This window comes from Podarcis raffonei, chromosome 9 (assembly GCF_027172205.1).
Source record: "Podarcis raffonei isolate rPodRaf1 chromosome 9, rPodRaf1.pri, whole genome shotgun sequence".
NCBI lineage: Eukaryota > Metazoa > Chordata > Lepidosauria > Squamata > Lacertidae > Podarcis > Podarcis raffonei.
In genome coordinates this window covers 2119195-2140137 of record NC_070610.1, presented here as the reverse complement: position 1 = coordinate 2140137, position 20943 = coordinate 2119195, and the positions used below count along the sequence as shown (strand labels likewise).

The 20943-nt window shown below is 43.7% G+C and overlaps 1 protein-coding gene across 10 annotated transcripts in view; it reads right to left on the bottom strand.

Annotated features, from left to right (window-relative positions):
- Positions 1–20943, bottom strand: part of SCAPER (S-phase cyclin A associated protein in the ER) — a 207210-nt gene that overhangs the window by 13925 nt on the left and 172342 nt on the right. For all 10 annotated transcript variants that reach the window (XM_053402648.1, XM_053402647.1, XM_053402649.1 and 7 more), the window contains one exon: positions 18602–18751. In XM_053402648.1, the coding sequence (XP_053258623.1) occupies positions 18602–18751 (150 nt within the window). The remainder of the gene's footprint in view (positions 1–18601; positions 18752–20943) is intronic.

The window sequence follows — 20943 nt, the reverse complement described above, 5'->3', positions numbered from 1 at the left end:
CTGTCTCATATGGGGATTGAACCTGCAACCTTGGCGTTATCAGCACCACACTCTAACCAACTGACCTATCCAGGCTGACGTAGGTAAAGGTAAAAGGTGAAGGACCCCTGGATGGTTAAGCCCAGTTGAAGGCGACTATGGGATGTGGCGCTCATCTCACTTTTCAGGCCAAGGGAGCCGGCATTTGTCCACAGACAGCTTTCCGGGTCATGCGGCTAGCAGGACTAAACCACACAGTGTTGGAAGCCGAAGAGTACAGGAACGCGTTTACCTTCCTGCTGCAGCCCTACCTATTCATCTACTTGCACTGGTGTGCTTTCAAACTGCTAGGTTGGCAGGAGCTGGGACAGAGCAACATCTCCCTAATGCACATCTCCCTGATTAATACACAGAAAATAAGGATTTTTTATTTCTTCAAATTTTGCAACACATTTTTCAGTTAAAAAAACTAATCAAAGTGCATAAAAATAGGGTATTTTAGGATAAAATGCAGTTCGAAAAGTGAACATTTAGATAAAAATATGGATTTAAATGCTACTTTGAGATAAATTTCCTCATTATGAATTTAGATACACATTTAAATGTGGACTTTCACACTGTTTTACCACACCCACACAAATGCTGAAATGGGATGTGTCAGCGCTGCCCAAGGTCCCAGCTCACACAAGACCAACGCTGCTTCTTGCTCAAGTTAAAAAGTCTTTATTGAAGTTCAGTCTCATTTCCAGACGCGCAGCGCGCAACGCTACATCTATCCATCAGACCGTAGAAGTCCCATCTGAATCTCCTCCCCCCTGACACCAGCTTAAGATTCTAGCCTTACTCCACCTCTTCCTCTGTTCCTTCTTTCTCTGGGTCCTTCTGCTAGTCGGAGTCTCAGCCCTCCTAGATTCTTCTGACGCTGATTCTGCCGACTCTTCCCCCCCCCTCTTTCGGGCTTTAGGACCTGGCTCCCAATCCGGGTTTTCTGCTGTCCCGCGCTCCTCCACATTTGAACTTGGCGCGCGCACGCAGCCTCCCACTTTCCTTCTGACCGTTACACTTGTGTCACTGCTCCCCCTTTCGGGGAGGCTAGCTGGACCTGGCCTTCCCTCCGTCTCCCCACTCCCCGATGGAGGAGAAGCTGGTCCTGCCTCACGTGACTCTTCCCCCCCACTGTGCTCTGGTGGGGGAACTGGTCCTACTCCTCCGCTACTCCTTTGGGACTCCCCTCTGGTTCCTTGTTTATGGATCGTCCCCCCTGGGACTCGCCTCGCCCTTACCATAGGCGCCCCCTCCTGGGAATCTTCTGATTCGCTGGAGAAGCTCATGGAATCTCTCGGTCCACTGTCATATTCCCCTACGCTCCCCTCTGATTCCTCTCCTCCGCTCTCTATTTGCTCTCTCCCCTGCTCTTCTGCTCCTGAGCCTCTGACAGGATGGAATAGACTTATGAATGAACACATGTAGAACTGTTATAGACCGGAATCCATTCTGAGTATATCCGAGGTCTTCTGATTCCTCAAAAAGCACCTGCAGAGTGGCAAAGTGTATATTAATTGAAATGTAATAATTAGCTGTCTAAAGCCAGATGATCTATGAAAAAAAGTATTTCAACAGTTGGCAGCGGCAACAGTCTGGTGTCAGAAGAGGAAGCACAAAAACATTAATTTAATCTAATGTCAATACAGGGCACAGCATGAAACTTCAAGTATGAAATCACCAATAGCAATTCTATTGCCTCTGCTAGATCCAGCCAAAAACCCCCACCACACATACAGTGGAAGATCTGTTGTAGTTGAGTCCAGCAATCTGTAATACGGACAGGGCTGAGAGTTAAGGTACAGGTAACTGTTGGAGCCGCACATCCTCAAATGCAGATGGCAGAGCATATAGGTTGGTTCTGTCTGTGACTGTCATTTCTCTTTCGGTTCTTGGAATTTTATCCATGTCCAGCCATGATGGCCCTGGGAGCTGTACAACAATGTAAACTTGGATTTGTTGGGAGGAGGTTATCACCACAGATACAACGGGCCGAGTTCCGTTAGATTCAGGTTTGTATAAGATGTGGATTATAAATCTGATTCTCCCTGCTGGGATGGAGATCTCTAGCAAAAAGAAATACAGACAGTGGACTAAAGATGAGAGTTGGACACTCTTTCTAACTAAACATACATACTTGGTAAGGTTCAAAGGGCATTTTGAGAATGAGAATTTGTTTTCTCTTCAGACAGATGACAGAAAAATGTTCCCACTGTTATTTCAGTGTTCTCATTATCTTTTGTAGTTATCAATTAAACAGCTACAGCAGAGTAATTCACAGAAGACACCGCATGTTGTTAAAAGCGTGAGTGAATTGGGTGGACTTTGCTGGATGCCTAAAAGTTATAAATGGTTGAATCTGCCGAAGGAAATAATTCCACTATGGGGTGATGGATGGGCAGCTTTGTATGGGAGAAAGTGGCCCTTCAGAAGATGCAACTGGTTCCGTCTGCTGTATGTTTTTCTAACTTTTATATTCAAAAAGGAAAGTCCCTGCTGGAGACACCGAATATTTCTATACCAGCATTTTCAGCTTATTTCATGTGCTATTATGTGCTATAGCTGTTGATTCTTGGGGGGATTGAACTAAATGCTGCAGAAACATATTCTTTGCACCAGAGTTGAATTCTATGTTGAGTAAAGTGCCAAAACACACTCTCTTCTACTCGACTGTGCTCTTTTGCAGCTATTTATTCCCTATCCAGATGCTAGTCTCTTAGGGATGCTCAAGCTAAAAAGCTAATGGAGCTAAAAGGCCACTGGCTGCCACTCTCAAATCCTGCCATACAAATGGGAACACGACCATTAGGAACAGTTCAGCTGCTGAACTCCCAGTGAGGAGTTTGGGGATTCTGACTATTTCCTTTTCCACATACTGGTTAAATAAAGGAGAGAGAGAGAGAGAGAGAGAGAGAGAGAGAGAGAGAAATTGCAGCAATCACCAGCACTGCAATTTGTGCAGAAAGCAAAGACACATAAACACAATTATGCAGATAAAACTGCCAAACTATTTATTTTTTAAAAAATTAAAACTCATAATCATGGCCATTATTTTTATGGTGGTCACCAGAAATTCTGTGGTCTTTGCTGTCACCAGCTTATCTTGACCAATAAGGGGAAAGTCACATCATAATCAGCTGAACACCCTGGATGAGATAGCAATAATGGGTGGATTAACTCAACCTTGGCCCTCCAGATGTTTTGAGACTACAATTCCCATCATCCCTGACCACTGGTCCTGCTAGCTAGGGATCATGGGAGTTGTAGGCCAAAAACATCTGGAGGGCCGAGGTTGAGGAAGCCTGCCTTAGCCTGTGCCAAAAGCAAAGCGGCAGCGCTGGAACCAATGTTTTAGTGTGACCATTATGCCAACATATACCATTCTGAAGCACTAATGAAGAAAGTTCTTCTATATTTTAGGATCCTGTAGACAAGATGCCATTGTATCAGGAGGAGTATTTCAAAGACAGTCATACCAGGGAGTGTAAGAGTTTCAAAGCAACAGGAACTGAACTTCAGCAGTATATGGTTTCTAATGGCACAAAACCCCATTTAACAATTAAAATGCTAGAGTCTACGGGAGACTATTTATAACGATAAAAGAAGTTGTTTCTTGAGTATGTCCCTCTCAAGTCAGATCTGCCTTATTTCTTTGCTACTCTATAAACAAATCCCAGACTAAGTGTTTAATCAGAAGGGCATGTCACTGCTTAGGTCAAGCTCCGTACCTTCCCATTTCTCTGGCTCCACCATTCGGAAAGCTCTGATTTTCCAGGTGGGGGGCAGGGGGAGTTCTTAGTTTTCATCTACTATTTATCTTGTGCCCCACCCAATGGTGAGTTTTACAGAACTGGCAATTGTACTATTTCAGGGGTTTAAAAGATTATTTAAAAAATTGAATGCTGGTTTAACACCCCCCCGCCCGTGCTCAGTATTTTGAAAAAGGCAAGACTTCAAATTGAATGCCACGGAGAGAACATGCAGTTGAAAAGTCAAGCTTATCTTCATACTTAAATCCACCTTCCAAAATAAATTATATTACCATATTGGCCCAAATAAAAGCCACACTTTCCCCCCAAAGTTAAGGTGCAGCTTATATTCGCCACCTCAGGGTATGCAGCCAGGAACACGGGGCAAACAGCGCCAGGAGCGCGGCCAAGTGGTGCCCGCCCCGTGCGTAGTTCCCCGGGAAGCAGGAGAGTGAGGAAGGGGAAAGGACGCTGGCAACGCAGCACGGCTCCCCCCCCACCCCCCAGTATGCAGCCAGGAGCAGTGTGGAAGGGAGCAGATTATATTCAGGTATTTTTTCTTTTCCCCTTCCAATTTTAAAGGTGTCTTATATTTGGGTGCGACAGATATTCAGGCCAATATGGTAAGTCACAAAAAAGAAATAGCTGTCTATATATACACTGAAATGCACATTAAAAAAATCTTTTTGCTCATCTCTAAACCTGCAGGCTCTGTGCACTGAAAGCAGCATCCTAAGCACGTCTACAAGAAAAAACAAATATCAGTAATATTTTTTATAATAATTGACTAGCCCATAGCACCAGGAGGAAGAGGACGAATCCTTATTCCTGTCTCACTATTCCCATTAAATTTGCATACATTACCCCCAGTCACTGTTTGGCCCCTAGGAGGAAGGGCAGCATGTGCGTGGGCACCCATACACCCCTCTTCAGGGCTAAATACAAGCACTAGGAAAGCAGCAGGAGGGAAAAGGGATAAACCTCCCTTTCTTTGTGCTGCAATGCTAATCCAATTCAGCCCCACTCCATGACTGGTCTTGTCCTTTTTTCATTTAAAAATGAGGACTATCATAATAACAGATCTCCCCTGCCATAGGGAGTAATACTGATTTATTTACCACTTCCACATTTTTAAAATCCATTGTAAAACAAAGAAAGAAAGAAAGCCAGTATTGAAAGGACCAAATGAATTTCTGTAGAACTTGGCATTCCAAGTGAATGTGTTTGGGACTCCAGTTAAAGGTCACAATCCTGCATGCAACAGTATGTGCAGCCTGTTTTTGTGTACAAGTAGGTGTTCCTAAATTTCACTGACTTCAAACAGCCTTAACAGGGGTGGGATTGCAGCCTAAGCCTGTAAAACAAAGAAAACTGTGACACCTTTTAAACACTGTTTAGATAGCCATCTTAATAAAATGAAAAGGATAAACAGCCCTGCATTTAAAACAGATAAACTAGTTCTAAGAGAAATGGTGTATAGATAAGTAACAGATGTAAGAAAATACACAGCCAAAGGGGGAAGGGAGGGAAGGAAAGAGAAAAAAGCTTGGAAATGGACATACACAAACAAAGAGAGAAATGTTCCCCCCAGGTTCTCCGGTTATAAATGTGGACAAGGGTCTGTGCCTTCACTGGCTGCTCTGCAGACGTCCAGCTCTTCTAGTTCTTGTGCGAATGCGATGGGAAAAAGCAGAAGGGCTACAGAGACTATTTGTTGTTGTTGTTTAGTCGTTTAGTCGTGTCCGACTCTTCGTGACCCCATGGACCAGAGCACGCCAGGCACTTCTATCTTCCACTGCCTCCCGCAGTTTGGTCAAACTCATGCTGGTAGCTTTGAGAACACTGTCCAACCATCTTGTCCTCTGTCGTCCCCTTCTCCTTGTGCCCTCCATCTTTCCCAGCATCAGGGTCTTTTCCAGGGAGTCTTCTCTTCTCATGAGGTGGCCAAAGTCTTGGAGCCTCAGCTTCACGATCTGTCCTTCCAGTGAGCACTCAGGGCTGATTTCCTTCAGAATGGATAGGTTTGATCTTCTTGCAGTCCATGGGACTCTCAAGTCTCCTCCAGCACCAGAATTCAAAAGCATCAATTCTTCAGCGATCAGCCTTCTTTATGGTCCAGCTATCACTCTGCTTTTTAAGATGCTGTCCAGGTTTGTCATTGCTTTTCTCCCAAGAAGCAGGCGTCTTTTAATTTCATGACTGCTGTCACCATCTGCAGTGATCATGGAGCCCAAGAAAGTAAAATCTCTCACTGTCTCCATTTCTTCCCCTTCTGTTTGCCAGGAGGTGATGGGCCCAGTGGCCATGATCTTCGTTTTTTTGATGTTGAGCTTCAGACCATATTTTGCGCTCTCCTCTTTCACCCTCAATAAAAGGTTCTTTAATTCCTCCTCACTTTCTGCCATCAAGGTTGTGTCATCTGCATATCTGAGGTTGTTGATATTTCTTCCAGCAATTATGGCTAGGGATTCATCCAGCCCAACCTTTCACATGATGAATTCTGCATATACCGGTAAGTTAAATAAGCAGGGAGAAAATATACAGCCTTGTCGTACTCCTTTCCCAATTTTGAAACAATCAGTTGTTCCATATCGAGTTCTAACTGTAGCTTCTTGTCCCACATAGAGATTTCTCAGGAGACAGATGAGGTGATCAGGCACTCCCATTTCTTTAAGAACTTGCCATAGTTTGCTGTGGTTGACACAGTCAAAGGCTTTTGCATAGTCAATGAAGCAGAAGTAGATGTCTTTCTGGAACTCTCTAGCTTTCTCCATAATCCAGCGCATGTTTGCAATTTGGTCTCTGGTTCCTCTGCCCCTTCGAAATCCAGTTTGCACTTCTGGGAGTTCTCGGACCACATACTGCTTAAGCCTGCCTTGTAGAATTTTCACACCTTGCTAGCGTGTGAAATGAGTGCAATTGTGCGGTAGTTGGAGCATTCTTTGGCACTGCTCTTCTTTGGGATTGGGATGTAGACTGATCTTCTCCAATCCTCTGGCTACTGCTGAGTTTTCCAAATTTGCTGGCATATTGAATGTAGCACCTTAACAGCATCGTCTTTTAAAATTTTAAATAGCTCAGCTGGAATATCATCACTTCCACTGCCTTGTTATTGCTTTCCAAGGCCCATTTGACTTCACTCTCCAGGATGTCTGGCTCAAGGTCAGCAACCACACTACCTGGGGTGTACGAGCCATCCATATCTTTCTGGTATAATTCCTCTGTGTATTCTTGCCACCTCTTCTTGATGTCTTCTGCTTCTGTTAGGTCCTTTCCACTTTTGTCCTTTATTATGGTAATCTTTGTACGAAATGTTCCTTTCATATCTTCAATTTTCTTGAACAGATCTCTGGTTTTTCCCTTTCTATTGCTTTCCTCTATTTCTTTGCATTGCTCGTTTAAGAAGGCCTTCTTGTCTCTCCTTGCTATTCTTTGGAAATCTGCATTCAATTTCTTGTATCTTTCACTATCTCCCTTGCATTTTGCTTGCCTTATCTCCTCCGCTATTTGTAAGGCCTCGTTGGACAGCCACTTTGCTTTCTTGCATTTCCTTTTCATTGGGATGGTTTTCGTTGCTGCCTCCTATATAATGTTAAGAGCCTCCATCCATAGTTCTTCAGGCACTCTGTCGAGCAAATCTAAATCCTTAAACCTGTTCCTCACTTCCACTGTGTATTCATAAGGTATTTGATTTAGATTGTATCTTACCGGCCCAGTGGTTTTTCCTACTTTCTTCAATTTAAGCTTGAATTTTCCTATAAGAAGCTGATGATCTGAGCCACAGTCAGCTCCAGGTCTTGTTTTTGATACCTGTATAGAGCTTCTCCATCTTTGGCTGCAGAGAATATAATCTATCTGATTTCGATGCTGCCCATCTGGTGATGTCCATGTCTCTTGTGTTGTTGGAAAAGCTTGTTTGTGATGACCAGCTTGTTCTCTTGGCAGAACTCTATTAGTCTTTGCCCTGCTTCGTTTTGAACTCCAAGGCCAAACTTGCCAGTTGTTCCTTTTATCTCTTGACTCCCTACTTTAGCATTCCAATCCCCTGTAAAGAGAAGAACATCCTTCTTTGTGTCACTTCAATAAGGTGTTGTAAGTCTTCATAGAACTGGTCAATTTCAGTTTCTTCAGCACCAGTAAAAAGGTAAAGGTAAAGGTACCCCTGCCCGTACGGGCCAGTCGTGTCCGACTCTAGGGTTGTGCGCTCATCTCACTTAAGAGGCCGGGAGCCAGCGCTGTCTGAAGACACTTCCGGGTCACGTGGCCAGCGTGACGCAGCTGCTCTGGTGAGCCAGCACCAGCGCAGCACATGGAACGCCGTTTCAGCACCAGTAGTTGGTGCATAAACTTGGATTACTGTGATGTTAAAAGGTCTGCCTTGGATTCGTATCGAGATCATTCTATCATTTTTGAGACTGCATCCCAGTACAGCTTTCATCACTCTTTTACAGCTTTCGCCACTCTTTTACAGCTTTCGCCACTCTTTTCAGGGACGATTAGGATGAATTATTTTCTGGCATTAGCCTATCTGTAATTGTACCATGTAGTCACACAGCATATTTTTTCTGTGAGCTGCTTAAACATGAGTGAGCAGAGTTTTCAGTGCCCTAGTGATTTCACTAGTGAAATAGATTCGTTTTCTTTTTTGTTGGAATTGTCTGCATTTGGACCTTCAATATTTCGAAACTTCCATCCATCTTGGACTCCCTTCTCTTTGAGTATTTCTGACCATGGGATCTCACCTAGTAGCTCCTTAAGCTTTTTGAATTCAGACAGCAGGTGTAATAAAAATATACAATTTTTAAAAATACATGCCATGCAAACAAAGAGACTATTTTTTAAAAGGAGAACAGAGTGTGGATAGGAAAATGAGTAATTCCAAGAACAGTTCTTTCACATGGTCACAAAAAGATCTGGTGGAATGGACAATACAAGAGATAGGTTTGAGAGGGGAGGGTCAAAATGGCAACTGGCCCCAACCAGGTCAATAGAGAAGGCTTCAGTGTCTCACTTCTGCTTCTGATTCAGCCATGAAGAATGGCGGTGAATGGAGACAACCCTGGAAAGGGAGGAGCCAAATGGTTCTAACTAGGCTGTTGGAGAAGACCTCACTTAGCCTCTAACCACATAGGAATTAATGAGAGCTACAGTGAGGGAAAAAAGTATTTGATCCCCTGCTAAATTTGCCCGTTTGCCCTCTGACAAAGAAATGACCAGTCCATAATTTTAATGGTAGGTTTATTGTAGCTGTGAGAGTCATAATAACAACAGGTAAACCCCCAGAAACCCAGAAGACAAAAGTCAGAGATTGATGTGCATTATAATGAGTGAAATAAGTATCTGATCCCTTTGCAAAAGATGACTTAGTACTTGGTGGCAAAACCCTTGTTGGCAGTTACAGAGGTCAGATGTTTCTTGTAGGTGGCCACCAGGTTTGCACACATCTCAGGAGGTATTTTGTCCCACTCCTCTTTGCAGATCCTCTCCAAGTCAGTACAATTTCAAGGCTGATGTGTAGCTACTCGAACCTTCAGCTCCCTCCACAGATTTTCGATGGGATTAAGGTCTGGAGACTGGCTAGGCCACTCCAGGACCTTAATGTGCTTCTTCTTGAGCCACTCCTTTAAGGGTACCTTGGCCATGTGTTTTGGGTCATTGTCATGCTGGAATACCCATCCTCGACCCATTTTCAATGCCCTGGTTGAGGGAAGGAGGTGCTCATCCAAGATTTGACAATACATGGTCCCGTCCATCGTCCCTTTGATGCGGTGGAGGTGTCCTGTCCCCTTAGCAGAAAAACACCCCCAAAGCATAATATGCCCCCCTCCGTGTTTGATGGTGGGGATGGTGTTCTTTGGGTCGTAGGCAGCGTTCCTCCTCCTCTAAACACAGCAAGTTGAGTTGATGCCAAAGAGCTCGATTTTGGTCTCATCTGACCACAACACTTTCACCCAGTTCTCCTCTGGGTCATTCGGATGTGCATTGGCAAACTGTAGACGGGCCTGTATGTGTGCTGTCTTGAGCAAGGGGACCTTGCGGGCTCTGCAAGATCTTAGTCCTTCACGGCGTAGTGTGTTACCAACTGTTTTCATGGTAACTATGGTCCCAGCTGCCCTGAGATCATTGACATGTTCCCCCTGTGTTCTGGGCTGCTTCATCACCATTCTCATGATCGTTTCAACTCCACGAGATGAGATCTTGCATGGAGCCCCAGACTAAGGGAGGTAGACAGTTATTTTGTGTTTCTTCCATTTGCGAATTATTGTACCAACTGTTGTCACCTTCTCACCAAGCTGCTTGGCAATAGTCTTGTAGCCCAGTCCAGCCTTGGGCAGGTCTCTGACGTCCTTGGACAGCTCTTTGGTTTTGGTCATGGTGGCTACTTTGGAATCTGATGGACTGATTGCTTCTGTCGACAGGTGTCTTTTGTACAGGTACAGTAATGAGCTGGGATTATAGGTAAGACCTCTCCCTTACAGCAGGAGTTTCTAATATCAGCTCATAAAAAAGGATGTGTACAAAAAATGGAAAAGGGGGGAAACCACCAAAGAGGAATTCAAACAAATAGCCAGCACGTGTAGACACAAAGTCAGAAAAGCTAAAGCACAGAATGAACTCAGGCTTGCTAGAGAGGTTAAAAGCAACAAAAAAGGCTTTTATGGGTATGTTCGTAGCAGAAGGAAGAACAAAGAAACAGTGGGGTCACTCAGAGGAGAAGATGGTGAAATGCAAACAGGGGACACAGAAAGGGCTGAACTCCTCAATGCCTTCTTTGCCTCAGTCTTCTCCGATAAAGAAAACAATGCCCGACCTGAAGAATTTGGAGCAAATGATTCAGCAGAGGAAACACAGCCCAGAATAACTAAGGAGATACTACAAGAATACTTGGCTAGTTTAGATGTATTCAAGTCTCCAGGGCCAGATGAACTGCATCCAAGAGTATTAAAAGAACTGGCAGATGTGATCTCAGAACCACTGGCAGTCATCTTTGAGAATTCCTGGAGAACAGGCGAAGTCCCAGCAGACTGGAGGAGGGCAAATGTTGTCCCTATTTTCAAAAAGGGGAAAAGAGAGGACCCAAATAATTACCGCCCAGTCAGTCTGACATCAATACCAGGGAAGATTCTGGAGCAGATCATTAAGCAAACAGTCTGTGAGCACCTAGAAAGGAATGCTGTGATCACCAATAGTCAGCATGGATTTCTGAAAAATAAGTCATGTCAGACTAACCTGATCTCGTTTTTTGACAGAATTACAAGCCTGGTAGATGAAGGGAACGCAGTGGATGTAGCCTACCTTGATTTCAGCAAGGCATTTGACAAGGTGCCCCATGATATTCTTGTAAAGAAGCTGGTAAAATGCGGTCTTGACTATGCTACCACTCAGTGGATTTGTAACTGGCTGACTGACCGAACCCAAAGGGTGCTCATCAATGGTTCCTCTTCATCCTGGAGAAGAGTGACTAGTGGGGTGCCACAGGGTTCTGTCTTGGGCCCGGTCTTATTCAACATCTTTATCAACGACTTGGATGATGGACTCAAGGGCATCCTGATCAAATTTGCAGATGACACCAAACTGGGAGGGGTGGCTAACACCCCAGAGGACAGGATCACACTTCAAAACAACCTTGACAGATTAGAGAACTGGGCCAAAACAAACAAGATGAATTTTAACAGGGAGAAATGTAAAGTATTGCACTTTGGCAAAAAAAATGAGAGGCACAAATAAAAGATGGGTGACACCTGGCTTGAGAGTAGTACATGTGAAAAGGATCTAGGAGTCTTGGTTTACCACAAACTTGACATGAGCCAACAGTGTGACGCGGCAGCTAAAAAAGCCAATGCAATTCTGGGCTGCATCAATAGGAGTATAGCATCTAGATCAAGGGAAGTAATAGTGCCACTGTATTCTGCTCTGGTCAGACCTCACCTGGAGTACTGTGTCCAGTTCTGGGCACCACAGTTCAAGAAGGACACTGACAAACTGGAACGTGTCCAGAGGAGGGCAACCAAAATGGTCAAAGGCCTGGAAACCATGCCTTATGAGGAACGGCTAAGGGAGCTGGGCATGTTTAGCCTGGAGAAGAGGAGGTTAAGGGGTGATATGATAGCCATGTTCAAATATATCAAAGGATGTCACATAGAGGAGGGAGAAAGGTTGTTTTCTGCTGCTCCAGAGAAGCGGACACGGAGCAATGGATCCAAACTGCAGGAAAGAAGATTCCACCTAAACATTAGGAAGAACTTCCTGACAGTAAGAGCTGTTTGACAGTGGAATTTGCTGCCAAGGACTGTGGTGGAGTCTCCTTCTTTGGAGGTCTTTAAGCAGAGGCTTGACAACCATATGTCAGGAGTGCTCTGATGGTGTTTCCTGCTTGGCAGGGGGTTGGACTCGATGGCCCTTGTGGTCTCTTCCAACTCTATGATTCTATGATTCATTACATACAGTGAAGATACCAGGTAGCCTGACATCTGGCTGGTTGATAGGGGATCAAATACTTATTTCACTCATTATAATGCACATCAATCTCTGACTTTTGTCTTCTGGGTTTCTGAGGGTTTTCCTGTTGTTATTCCGACTCTCACAGCTACAATAAACCTACCATTAAAATTATGGACTGGTCATTTCTTTGTCAGAGGGCAAATGGGCAAATTTAGCAGGGGATCAAATACCTTTTCCAATCACTGTAGATAAATATACAAATTCAGTGAATGTGGACTGAAATCACTATCAGAAAAAAATCCCCAAATGGTGGATATGTCCATCCATTGTCTCTGAAAATTCATAATATAGCTTTCTGCAATGCTATTTTTCTAGAAAAAGAGGTGCCGGAACTCACAATGAACACCTCCCTTGTTCTCTTGAATGGCAATGGCGCCCACCTGAGAGGAGCTGGAACTGAGGTCCAGTGAGTTCTCGCTGGAAAAAATCCCTGGCTTTCTGAGATCTGTTGGATCAGAATATCCTAAACACAGAGCAAGTCACTGTTTTTCTGCCTTGCTGAATCCACTATACTCAGAGAGAAAGCCGAAGATTTACAGCCTATAAAGCTGTCGCATGGGTCAGAACAGACGGCGGCTCTCATCATCATGTCAGGGCTGACTTTTTTTTAAATTACTGTTTGATGTCAGGATTGCCTTTGAAGGGAAAGGAATGACAGGCTTGGTTACAGGCCTAGCAAGTAAAGGCAGGATTATGGACTCCAAACTTTTGAAAATTCTGGTATCTCTATGGTAGTTTTTGTTACGTGAATGGTGCCACAGATCCCCTGGGTGGGCTGTGCAGATTCCCCGGGGTCCACAGACCACCGAATGGAATCCACTGCCTAAATTAAGCTATTTAGTTGTAAAAACTCTAGTGTTTAAGACTTATCATCTTGCCTCACAAGAAATGACATATTCAATGGAATTACAGTGGTACCTCAGTTTAAGAACAGTCTGGTTTAAGAATGATTTTGTTTACAAACTCTGCAAAACCGGAAATAGCGTCTTGGTTTGAGAAATTTACCTCAGTCTAAGAACGGAATCCGAACAGTGGAAGGGCACTGTCAGCGGGAGGCCTCATTAGGGAAAGCGCACCTCGGTTTAAGAACAGTTTCAGTTTAAGAACGGACTTCCGGAACGGACTAAGTTCGTATACCGAGGTGCCACTGTATGCCTAAAAAAGACTTGTTTTTGACATTGCCTAATGGTCGCTACTGGAATCGCCACTTTCTTCTGAAAGGCTACTAGTAGGCCAGAATGATTATTAGTTATATCCTGAAGAATATGACTACAGCTAATGGAAGAAAATATGATCCAATGAAGGTATGAGTTTACATCACCACCTCCACCATTAAATATATAAAAAAATTGTCCAGTAGCACCTTAGAGACCAACTAAGTTTGCATGCACACGAAAGCTCATACCAGGAACAAACTTAGTTGGTCTCTAAGGTGCTACTGGACAATTTTAAAAAAAGTTTTTAAATATATTTTGACTGTGTCAGACCAACACGGCTACCTACCTGAATCTATCTGTCATTAAAATTAATTATGCACCAGCTGATTTTAGTGTTTGTTTGTTTAAAGAAACAAGAGTATGCCCATTTCACATAAAATTCAATTTTCAGTTACTTAGTACCTTGTAAATGTCTAAAACGTAACCAAAATACATCCCGTTCTGTGAGCATCTTTTACAACAGTAGTGTAAACACGGGAGGTTGGATCCCAAGAAAGTAACTTTATGATCCCACCCAGTTTTGGGTATAAATGAGATATGAAGAGGTCTCTCTTAACGAAATGCTTCCATCAGATGTGCTGATGATGCCCAAAGTGTTCCACTGCAGTTCCGCACTGAACTGCTCATTAAATCTAACAGCAAATTATTCTGAATATTTATTCACATTCCTTCCAAAAGATTATTGTTTTCCAATCAATATTTTAAATTTAGAGAAATGTAGTTTAAAATCTTTCCCCAAGCCACTAATTCTGAGTCAGTCTGTATCAAATACACAATTCAGAACAATAACATTTGTGCATTGGAGCTGTAAGGCTGACAAAAAAGAGTAAAACACAAGACTGATGTTTTATGTTGAAGGACTATGTGTCAGATTTATGATTTGGGGCATTGTGGGACAAATGAACCGTGCCAACCACATTTGCATCCCGTCATGCAAGTTCATGTGTCCAAGTACTTCAATCTGCAAAGATTTGCCCAATTACAAAATATTTGTAATGGATATGCAAAGGCTTATTTCTTTTAAAATTCCCAGTACAGTAATGTGGGGGAAGCCAGCTCATCTGTCATTCATGTTAATTTAATTATCAGACCACATTCAATATAAAATGCAAATGAGTTCAACAGTTGATAGCACATACTAATTGTGTTCATTAATTAGATCAGATAGCAATGAGAAAACCAAAAGTGCCACAAGTTGCAAGAGGGTTGTTAATTAAAGACAACATTTTGAATTAGAAACTGTAATCCCACAGTAAGCCCCTGATTGGCTTACCCAAAGGCAGGAGCATTACTCTTATTACTCCGGTTTCACTTGTACACCCATCCATGGTATTGTGGGACCTGTTAAGCCAACAGAATTAATGGTGGCTAATAAAATGTGGGGATTCTGCCAGATTTGCAGGTGGCAGTGTGAAGAATGCGGAGGAAATCCTGGCCACCAAACAGCTGACTTGGGGGCAAACAGAGGGTGAACCTTCCCTTTCTCTCTGAAACAACTATGTGTGCATCAGTGTGTGTGTGCGTGCACAAGCGTGCATAGTTCTGGGGCTCAGAATCTGCTATGAGATGCCCTCCATAGTTGGAGCAGGGCGGGGGGATAGTACATGTTTTGCATGCAGAAGGTCCCAGGGTAGTCTCTGGCATCCCCAGGCAGGGCTGAGAAAGGCCTCTGTCTGAAAGTTTGGAGAGCTGTGGGCAATCAGGGTAGCTAATCCTGAGCCAGCTGGCCCAGTGGTCTGGCTCGCTATGAGGCAGCTTCCCATGTTCCACTTAGGAGGGGGAGGACTTGGTCTTCTGACCCCTTTAAGGCGATGAGTGAGGAAGAAGGGGAGGAGGAGGCTCAGAGTCCTTTTCAGAGCCTTGGCCAAAAAAGGGAGAAAGGATTGGTGCTCTAAAAACGAAAGCGCTGCTAAAATCCCCCCTCCCAAATCTGCCTTCCCACTCTGAAATGTACTCAAGGCTACTGAGGAAACAATCAAATCCAGACCTCTATTAATAAATATATATGGAACTATACATCTACCTGTAAACCGTGATCCTCTGATTAAGGGCTGTACATAAATAAATAAAAATAATTAAAATACATACATGTCTACTGAGGGTGAGAAGTTCACACAACAAAAATCTCTGCAAAGGGGGCACAGTTTTCCAAAACATGACAACATATGTCCATGCAGCTCTTATAACCAACCATAGATGGAGTCACCAAGTGATTGTTTTAGATCTGCATCTTGCCCTTATTGCCCCAATGCTGCTGAAACATCAGAAAAGAGAAGCTTCCCATCCAGACACTAGCAAGGCCCAGATCTGTTTAGCTTCTTAAATGGAGCTATGAAGCACCTAAGGATCTATTTTATTTTATTTACTACTACATTTATACCACAACTTTCCTTCAAGGTGCTCAAGGTGGTGTCTGTGGTCCCCCCCCCCTTATTCAATCCCCCCATTGACCCTGTGAGGCAAGTTACGCTGAGAGACGGCAAGTGGCCCAAGGTCATCCAGTGACCTTCATGGCTAAGTGGGGATTTGAACTCTGTGCTCTCCCAGGTCTTTACATCACACTGGCTCATGGCCTCAGCCCCTCGCGCTATACAGACTGCAAAGCCTTGCAGCAATACAGCCGCTAGCACTCTGAGACGAAACACAGCCTCAGACTCTGCCTCTTGGCTGCACTCACAAAGGCCATCTGCCATGGTGGCACAGTGCCTGCTCGCAAGGTGGTCAGACCTTTGCCTCGGGGCACAAGTGTCAGCAGTGATGGGCACAGAATGGACTTGTCTTGGGAATCTCTGTTGTCTGCTGTTCCTGGCACGCTCGCACGGCCCAGCCCTTTCTAATGAGCCACATCTGTCGCTAAATTTCTGCCAAAAATAAAATAAAAAAGTTAACCTGTAAGAGGAATTTTGGCACTTCTGTATGCCAACGAGGCCACTTTTATTTTGCAATGGGAATTCAAAGAGTGCAGTCCTGCCTCTTGGGAATTCAGCATGAATGCATAACTAAAATACGGTCAGAAGGGCGTGTGGAAGGAGTGGCAGAGGCCTGTTTCTGGATCCTGCTTCCCTGGAGTTAAATGATGCTCCATATTCCAAAATGCTGCTTTTAGCTCTGGAGTCAGCATTCTGAAGGACTGGTGCCAGAGATGGCAAAGAGTCTCAACTTCTAGTGATTGTCATGCTAAAAGGATGGCGGTGGGCTATAGATCTTGAGCTGGGTGAAAGAGAAGTTCCCAGGTACATTCCTCCACATTCCCAGGTATTATTTACTGATTTATATACTGCCCTTCATCTGAAGGTCACAGGGTGGTTTACAACACAAAAGCGCAAAATGCATATAATAATGGTAATAATAATGCCACCTCCCAATATACATTTAAAATGCCATTGATGATTTAACAGCCCAAGACTTGGTTGAAAATGAGTATTTTCACCTGGTGCCTAAAGATATGCAATGATGTGGTGCCCAGAGAGCCTCCCTGGGGAGAGGCTCCACCAAGGGGGACCCACTGCAGAAAAGGCCCTTCTGGACCTCTTGGGGAAGGGGCACGCGAAGGAGGGCCTCACATTATGATCACAGAATCTGGGTGGGTTCCTATGGGGAGAGGCGATCCTTGAAGCATTGCAGTCCTGGGCCATTTAAGGCTTTATAAATAAAAAAACAGCACTTTGACTTGGGCCCAGAAACTAATTGGCAGCCAGTGCAGTCAGGGCTGGCAGACCACTGCTTGAACCTATGTAGAGCTGCTGCCAGTCAGAGTAGCTGAGCTAGATGGGCCAATGGTCTTGACTCAGTCTATGGCAGTTTTCCATCTTCCCACACAAATTGCATGCACTGCTCCGCGTTGGGCTAAAGGTATTGCAGCACCAAAGCAGTTCTCAGCAATCCTGTAGTAAGGTTCACAAGTGGAAAAATTCACTTGTTTCCATGTTTACAGGCAAACCATGCATTTAGTATAAAAGCATTCAGGTGCTGAGGAACTAATGTAAATGAATGGGAGAGGAGAGGAGCACAGAAAAATATTGGCTAACAAAATGCCCAAATACTTCAACACCAAAACCAAAAACCATATTCTGCTCTGAGTTAATACACTAATAAACTTCTTTTTTAAAATGGGAACTATCTATCATATTCTTTGTCCCAGCAGCTCAAGTGAAGGTGCAACCAGAGATCTGCACAGCAGCTTGTAGAGTCTGATCCACTTAACAGTGCAGCACTACATGTGTCTAAGAAGTCTGAAATCTCCTCTTACCCTTCATTTTAACATCAAGTGCCAACAATGTGGTTTCAACATCAAGTCAACTTTTCCTCACTTACCCTCCCTGTCTTGCTTACCTTTCTGCAGACTCAAATTTCATTGACACTTTGGTTTACATTACAGTATTTATTTATATACCATTATATACCATGTTTCAGTCCTCATAAAGATATTGCCCAATTTCAGGTCCCCTGACCACTCGGGAACCAAGAAGGCCTCCTCTTCTTTTAATGGGGATATTGGTAGGTTTACAAAGTAGAACAGAAACTTTGGACTAATTCAAAAAATACATTAAATTTTGCAGTTTCCTTTCAATATTGCAAAAAGCATGAAATCCAGTAAAAGCCACAGTTACAAGAAAGTGAAAGTGAATTCCTAGTCTGTCACACAAAGCGTTTAATTCAAGTGATATTTAGGTGCAGGTTTGGGGGCGACCTTCATAAGAAGGAACCCCTCTAAGCGCCATTCTTTGATGTAAGAAAAATAACACGGCATCATTAGCAATGATATTGACAAAAACTGGGATCAAATTTATGACCGAGAACCACCACTAAATTAAATCCCAAATGCCCAGTCCTACTGAATGCAATGTGCACCAATACCTGTATTGTTGTTACTAGTATCTTCTATCCTTTGGGAAACAGTTTAACAACTAAATTCTAACCAGGTTTACTTCTAATACATTCTGTTGATTTTTCTGGGGCTTATCAAGTAAGTAAGGGTGTTCTCACTAGCACCCTAAAGAAAAGGCGATGCTATGCTGTGGCTTCTCTGTGCTATTTTGCTCTAAGAAAGGCACAAGGGCCTCCTGAGTGGCAACCTCAGTTCAGCTGTAATCTGCAAATGGATGGCCTTACCTGATTATCTGGGTGCTTTACAGTGAAGTAGCCAATGCACACAATGACTTCGTGCAAGAGGGCTTCACAGGTGTGCTGGGAACAGTGCCACAGCAAAGAGCTTATAATGTGTCGGAACGCAAGGGACAGTCCTTCAGCGCCCACGATAGACTGAAAAACAAACAAAGAAAAATTACACCTTTTTGCAGATTCCCAATGAAACCAAAGAGAGGTGTTGCTACAAATCACATGACTTTACAACCTGGCCATTGGCTTGTGCCTACTGACTTCAGGAAGAACCTTGCATCCCAAACCCTGCAGTGTAGGAGGTTGGACTAGATGACCCTTGGGGTTCCTTCCAACTCAAAATTCTATGAAAAAGCACATTTTGTTACCTCAGAATTTGTAATATGCTCAGGATGTAAAAATTTGATAAACCAGTCATACAGTGCTTTAGGATTTGTGTTTGTTTTTTGGTTAAACGAACCAAAGCGTATCCTCTCAATTCATGTCTCACTCCCTCCTACCGCAGGATATTCCTAATGTGCACTACTGTAAATAAGAGTGAATTTTAATTTTAAAAGGGCAGAGATGACTTTGCTGGCACTCTGTTAGCATTAAAAACCCAATTTAATCAGACCAATTCAACAATGTATCTTCCAAGAAAGCATAATTCTAATAAAAAAATTCAGTAAAAAAGTAAAAGAAATAATTTTTTATTTTACTAATGCGGTAAAATATATGCTTAATTACTAATTTGTGAGTGTGCTGAACAGCCACCCTCATATCACATATAAACATTATTACTATTTATTAAATAGCTATACTGCCCTTCTTCCAAAGGTCAGAGTGGTTTACAATATAAAAACACAAAAATACATGCAACAATAACTCCCCAAATTCAGCTGAAATTGCATCTTATACTGGCTTCTCCTGAACTGGCTAGGGGGTTGCTGAGTGTCAAATTTGGCTGCATGTTAAAAATAGGCTTAGTCAAGAGAATGGTCCAAGAAGGTAAGAGAAGAGATCATCACTCTTCACAAAGAAGAAGCAGGATACCAAAGGATAGTGAAGGCACTGAATGTTCCAAGAGACACTGTTGGAAGCAAAAAGATAGTACTTTTAAATAATTGTTTGGTAAGGTATAATCAAAAGAAGAAGATCCTTGTTAGCTTGGTTTTGTGTGTGTGTGTGTGTGTGTGTGTGTGTGTGTGTCTGTCTGTGTTAAATGATGGTTGGCTGAGGGAGAAGAAAAGGGGCTCCCTGCTTATTCTGGAGAAGCCCACTTTATCTGCACAGCCCCCAGCCTCTATTTAATAAACATGTCAGCCAGAAAAAGCGACATAAGGTCAAAGGGGGAACGTGATGTATGAGGAAAGAACATCAAAGTCTACTAGCTTGAATGGAACAACCCTATAGGCCTGTGGGAAAATATCTGCCATCTACAGTTCTTAGCTCCCTGTCTTGGAGTTTGCATAAAATAGATGTGTTTAACCTACATGGCAGAGTGGACACATGCCAGCCAAAATTCAGCAGAAAGCTGGGGTCTTCTCCACTGGCAGAGGAAGAGGAGTGCAGGGGGAGCGTCCCCCCGCCAGCACGATCCCGGCAGGGTGCCATTGCAGCTGCCCACCCGCGCTGGGCGAGCATTGCCCCCACAGGCGGCCCCCCCGCCTGCTCTCTGCCCCCCAGTGCCAGAGCATGAAGCTCTGCCACTGGTCTTCTCCCCTCCCTCCTTCCCTCCCCCAACAGCCATATTTGCTTCAAAAAGAAAGATACACCTTCCATCACCCAAATTAATATGCCATGATAAAACATTTCCTAGCACAATTTCACAAGAACTTAAGCTCTGCTGGATCAGACAACCGTCTCACCTAATTCAAGATTCAGCCAGATGTCCCCCACAAGCTCAAAAACGGGGCATGAAGGCAACAGCCCACAGCAACTGGGATTCAGAGAAACATTTCCTCAGAAATTGGCGGTCCCAATCAGGGCCACCTTTACCATTAGGCAAAATGAGGAACCCTGCACTGGGTATTATGAATGAACAGCAAATGGCTAGGTATTTATTGCGGTATTACTGTTGTATTTTTAGAAGCAAAACAGCTTGAGTGGCCCTGAGTGGGATGAGGCTTGACTCTGAAGTAAGGCCCATTGAGTTCAATAGGTACAGCCAATCAAAATGATTTGAAGAAACAAAGTTGCATGTTGGACAATTTTATTAAGCCCTTCCCCTCAAATTACTGGGTCATTTCACTAAATCTCTTCCAAATCCTAATACAAGACAGTTGGGAACCTTGCTTGCTTGACCACCATTGGGCCCTGAGAGGGCTACTGTACATGTACTTTCAAAAAGTGGCAGG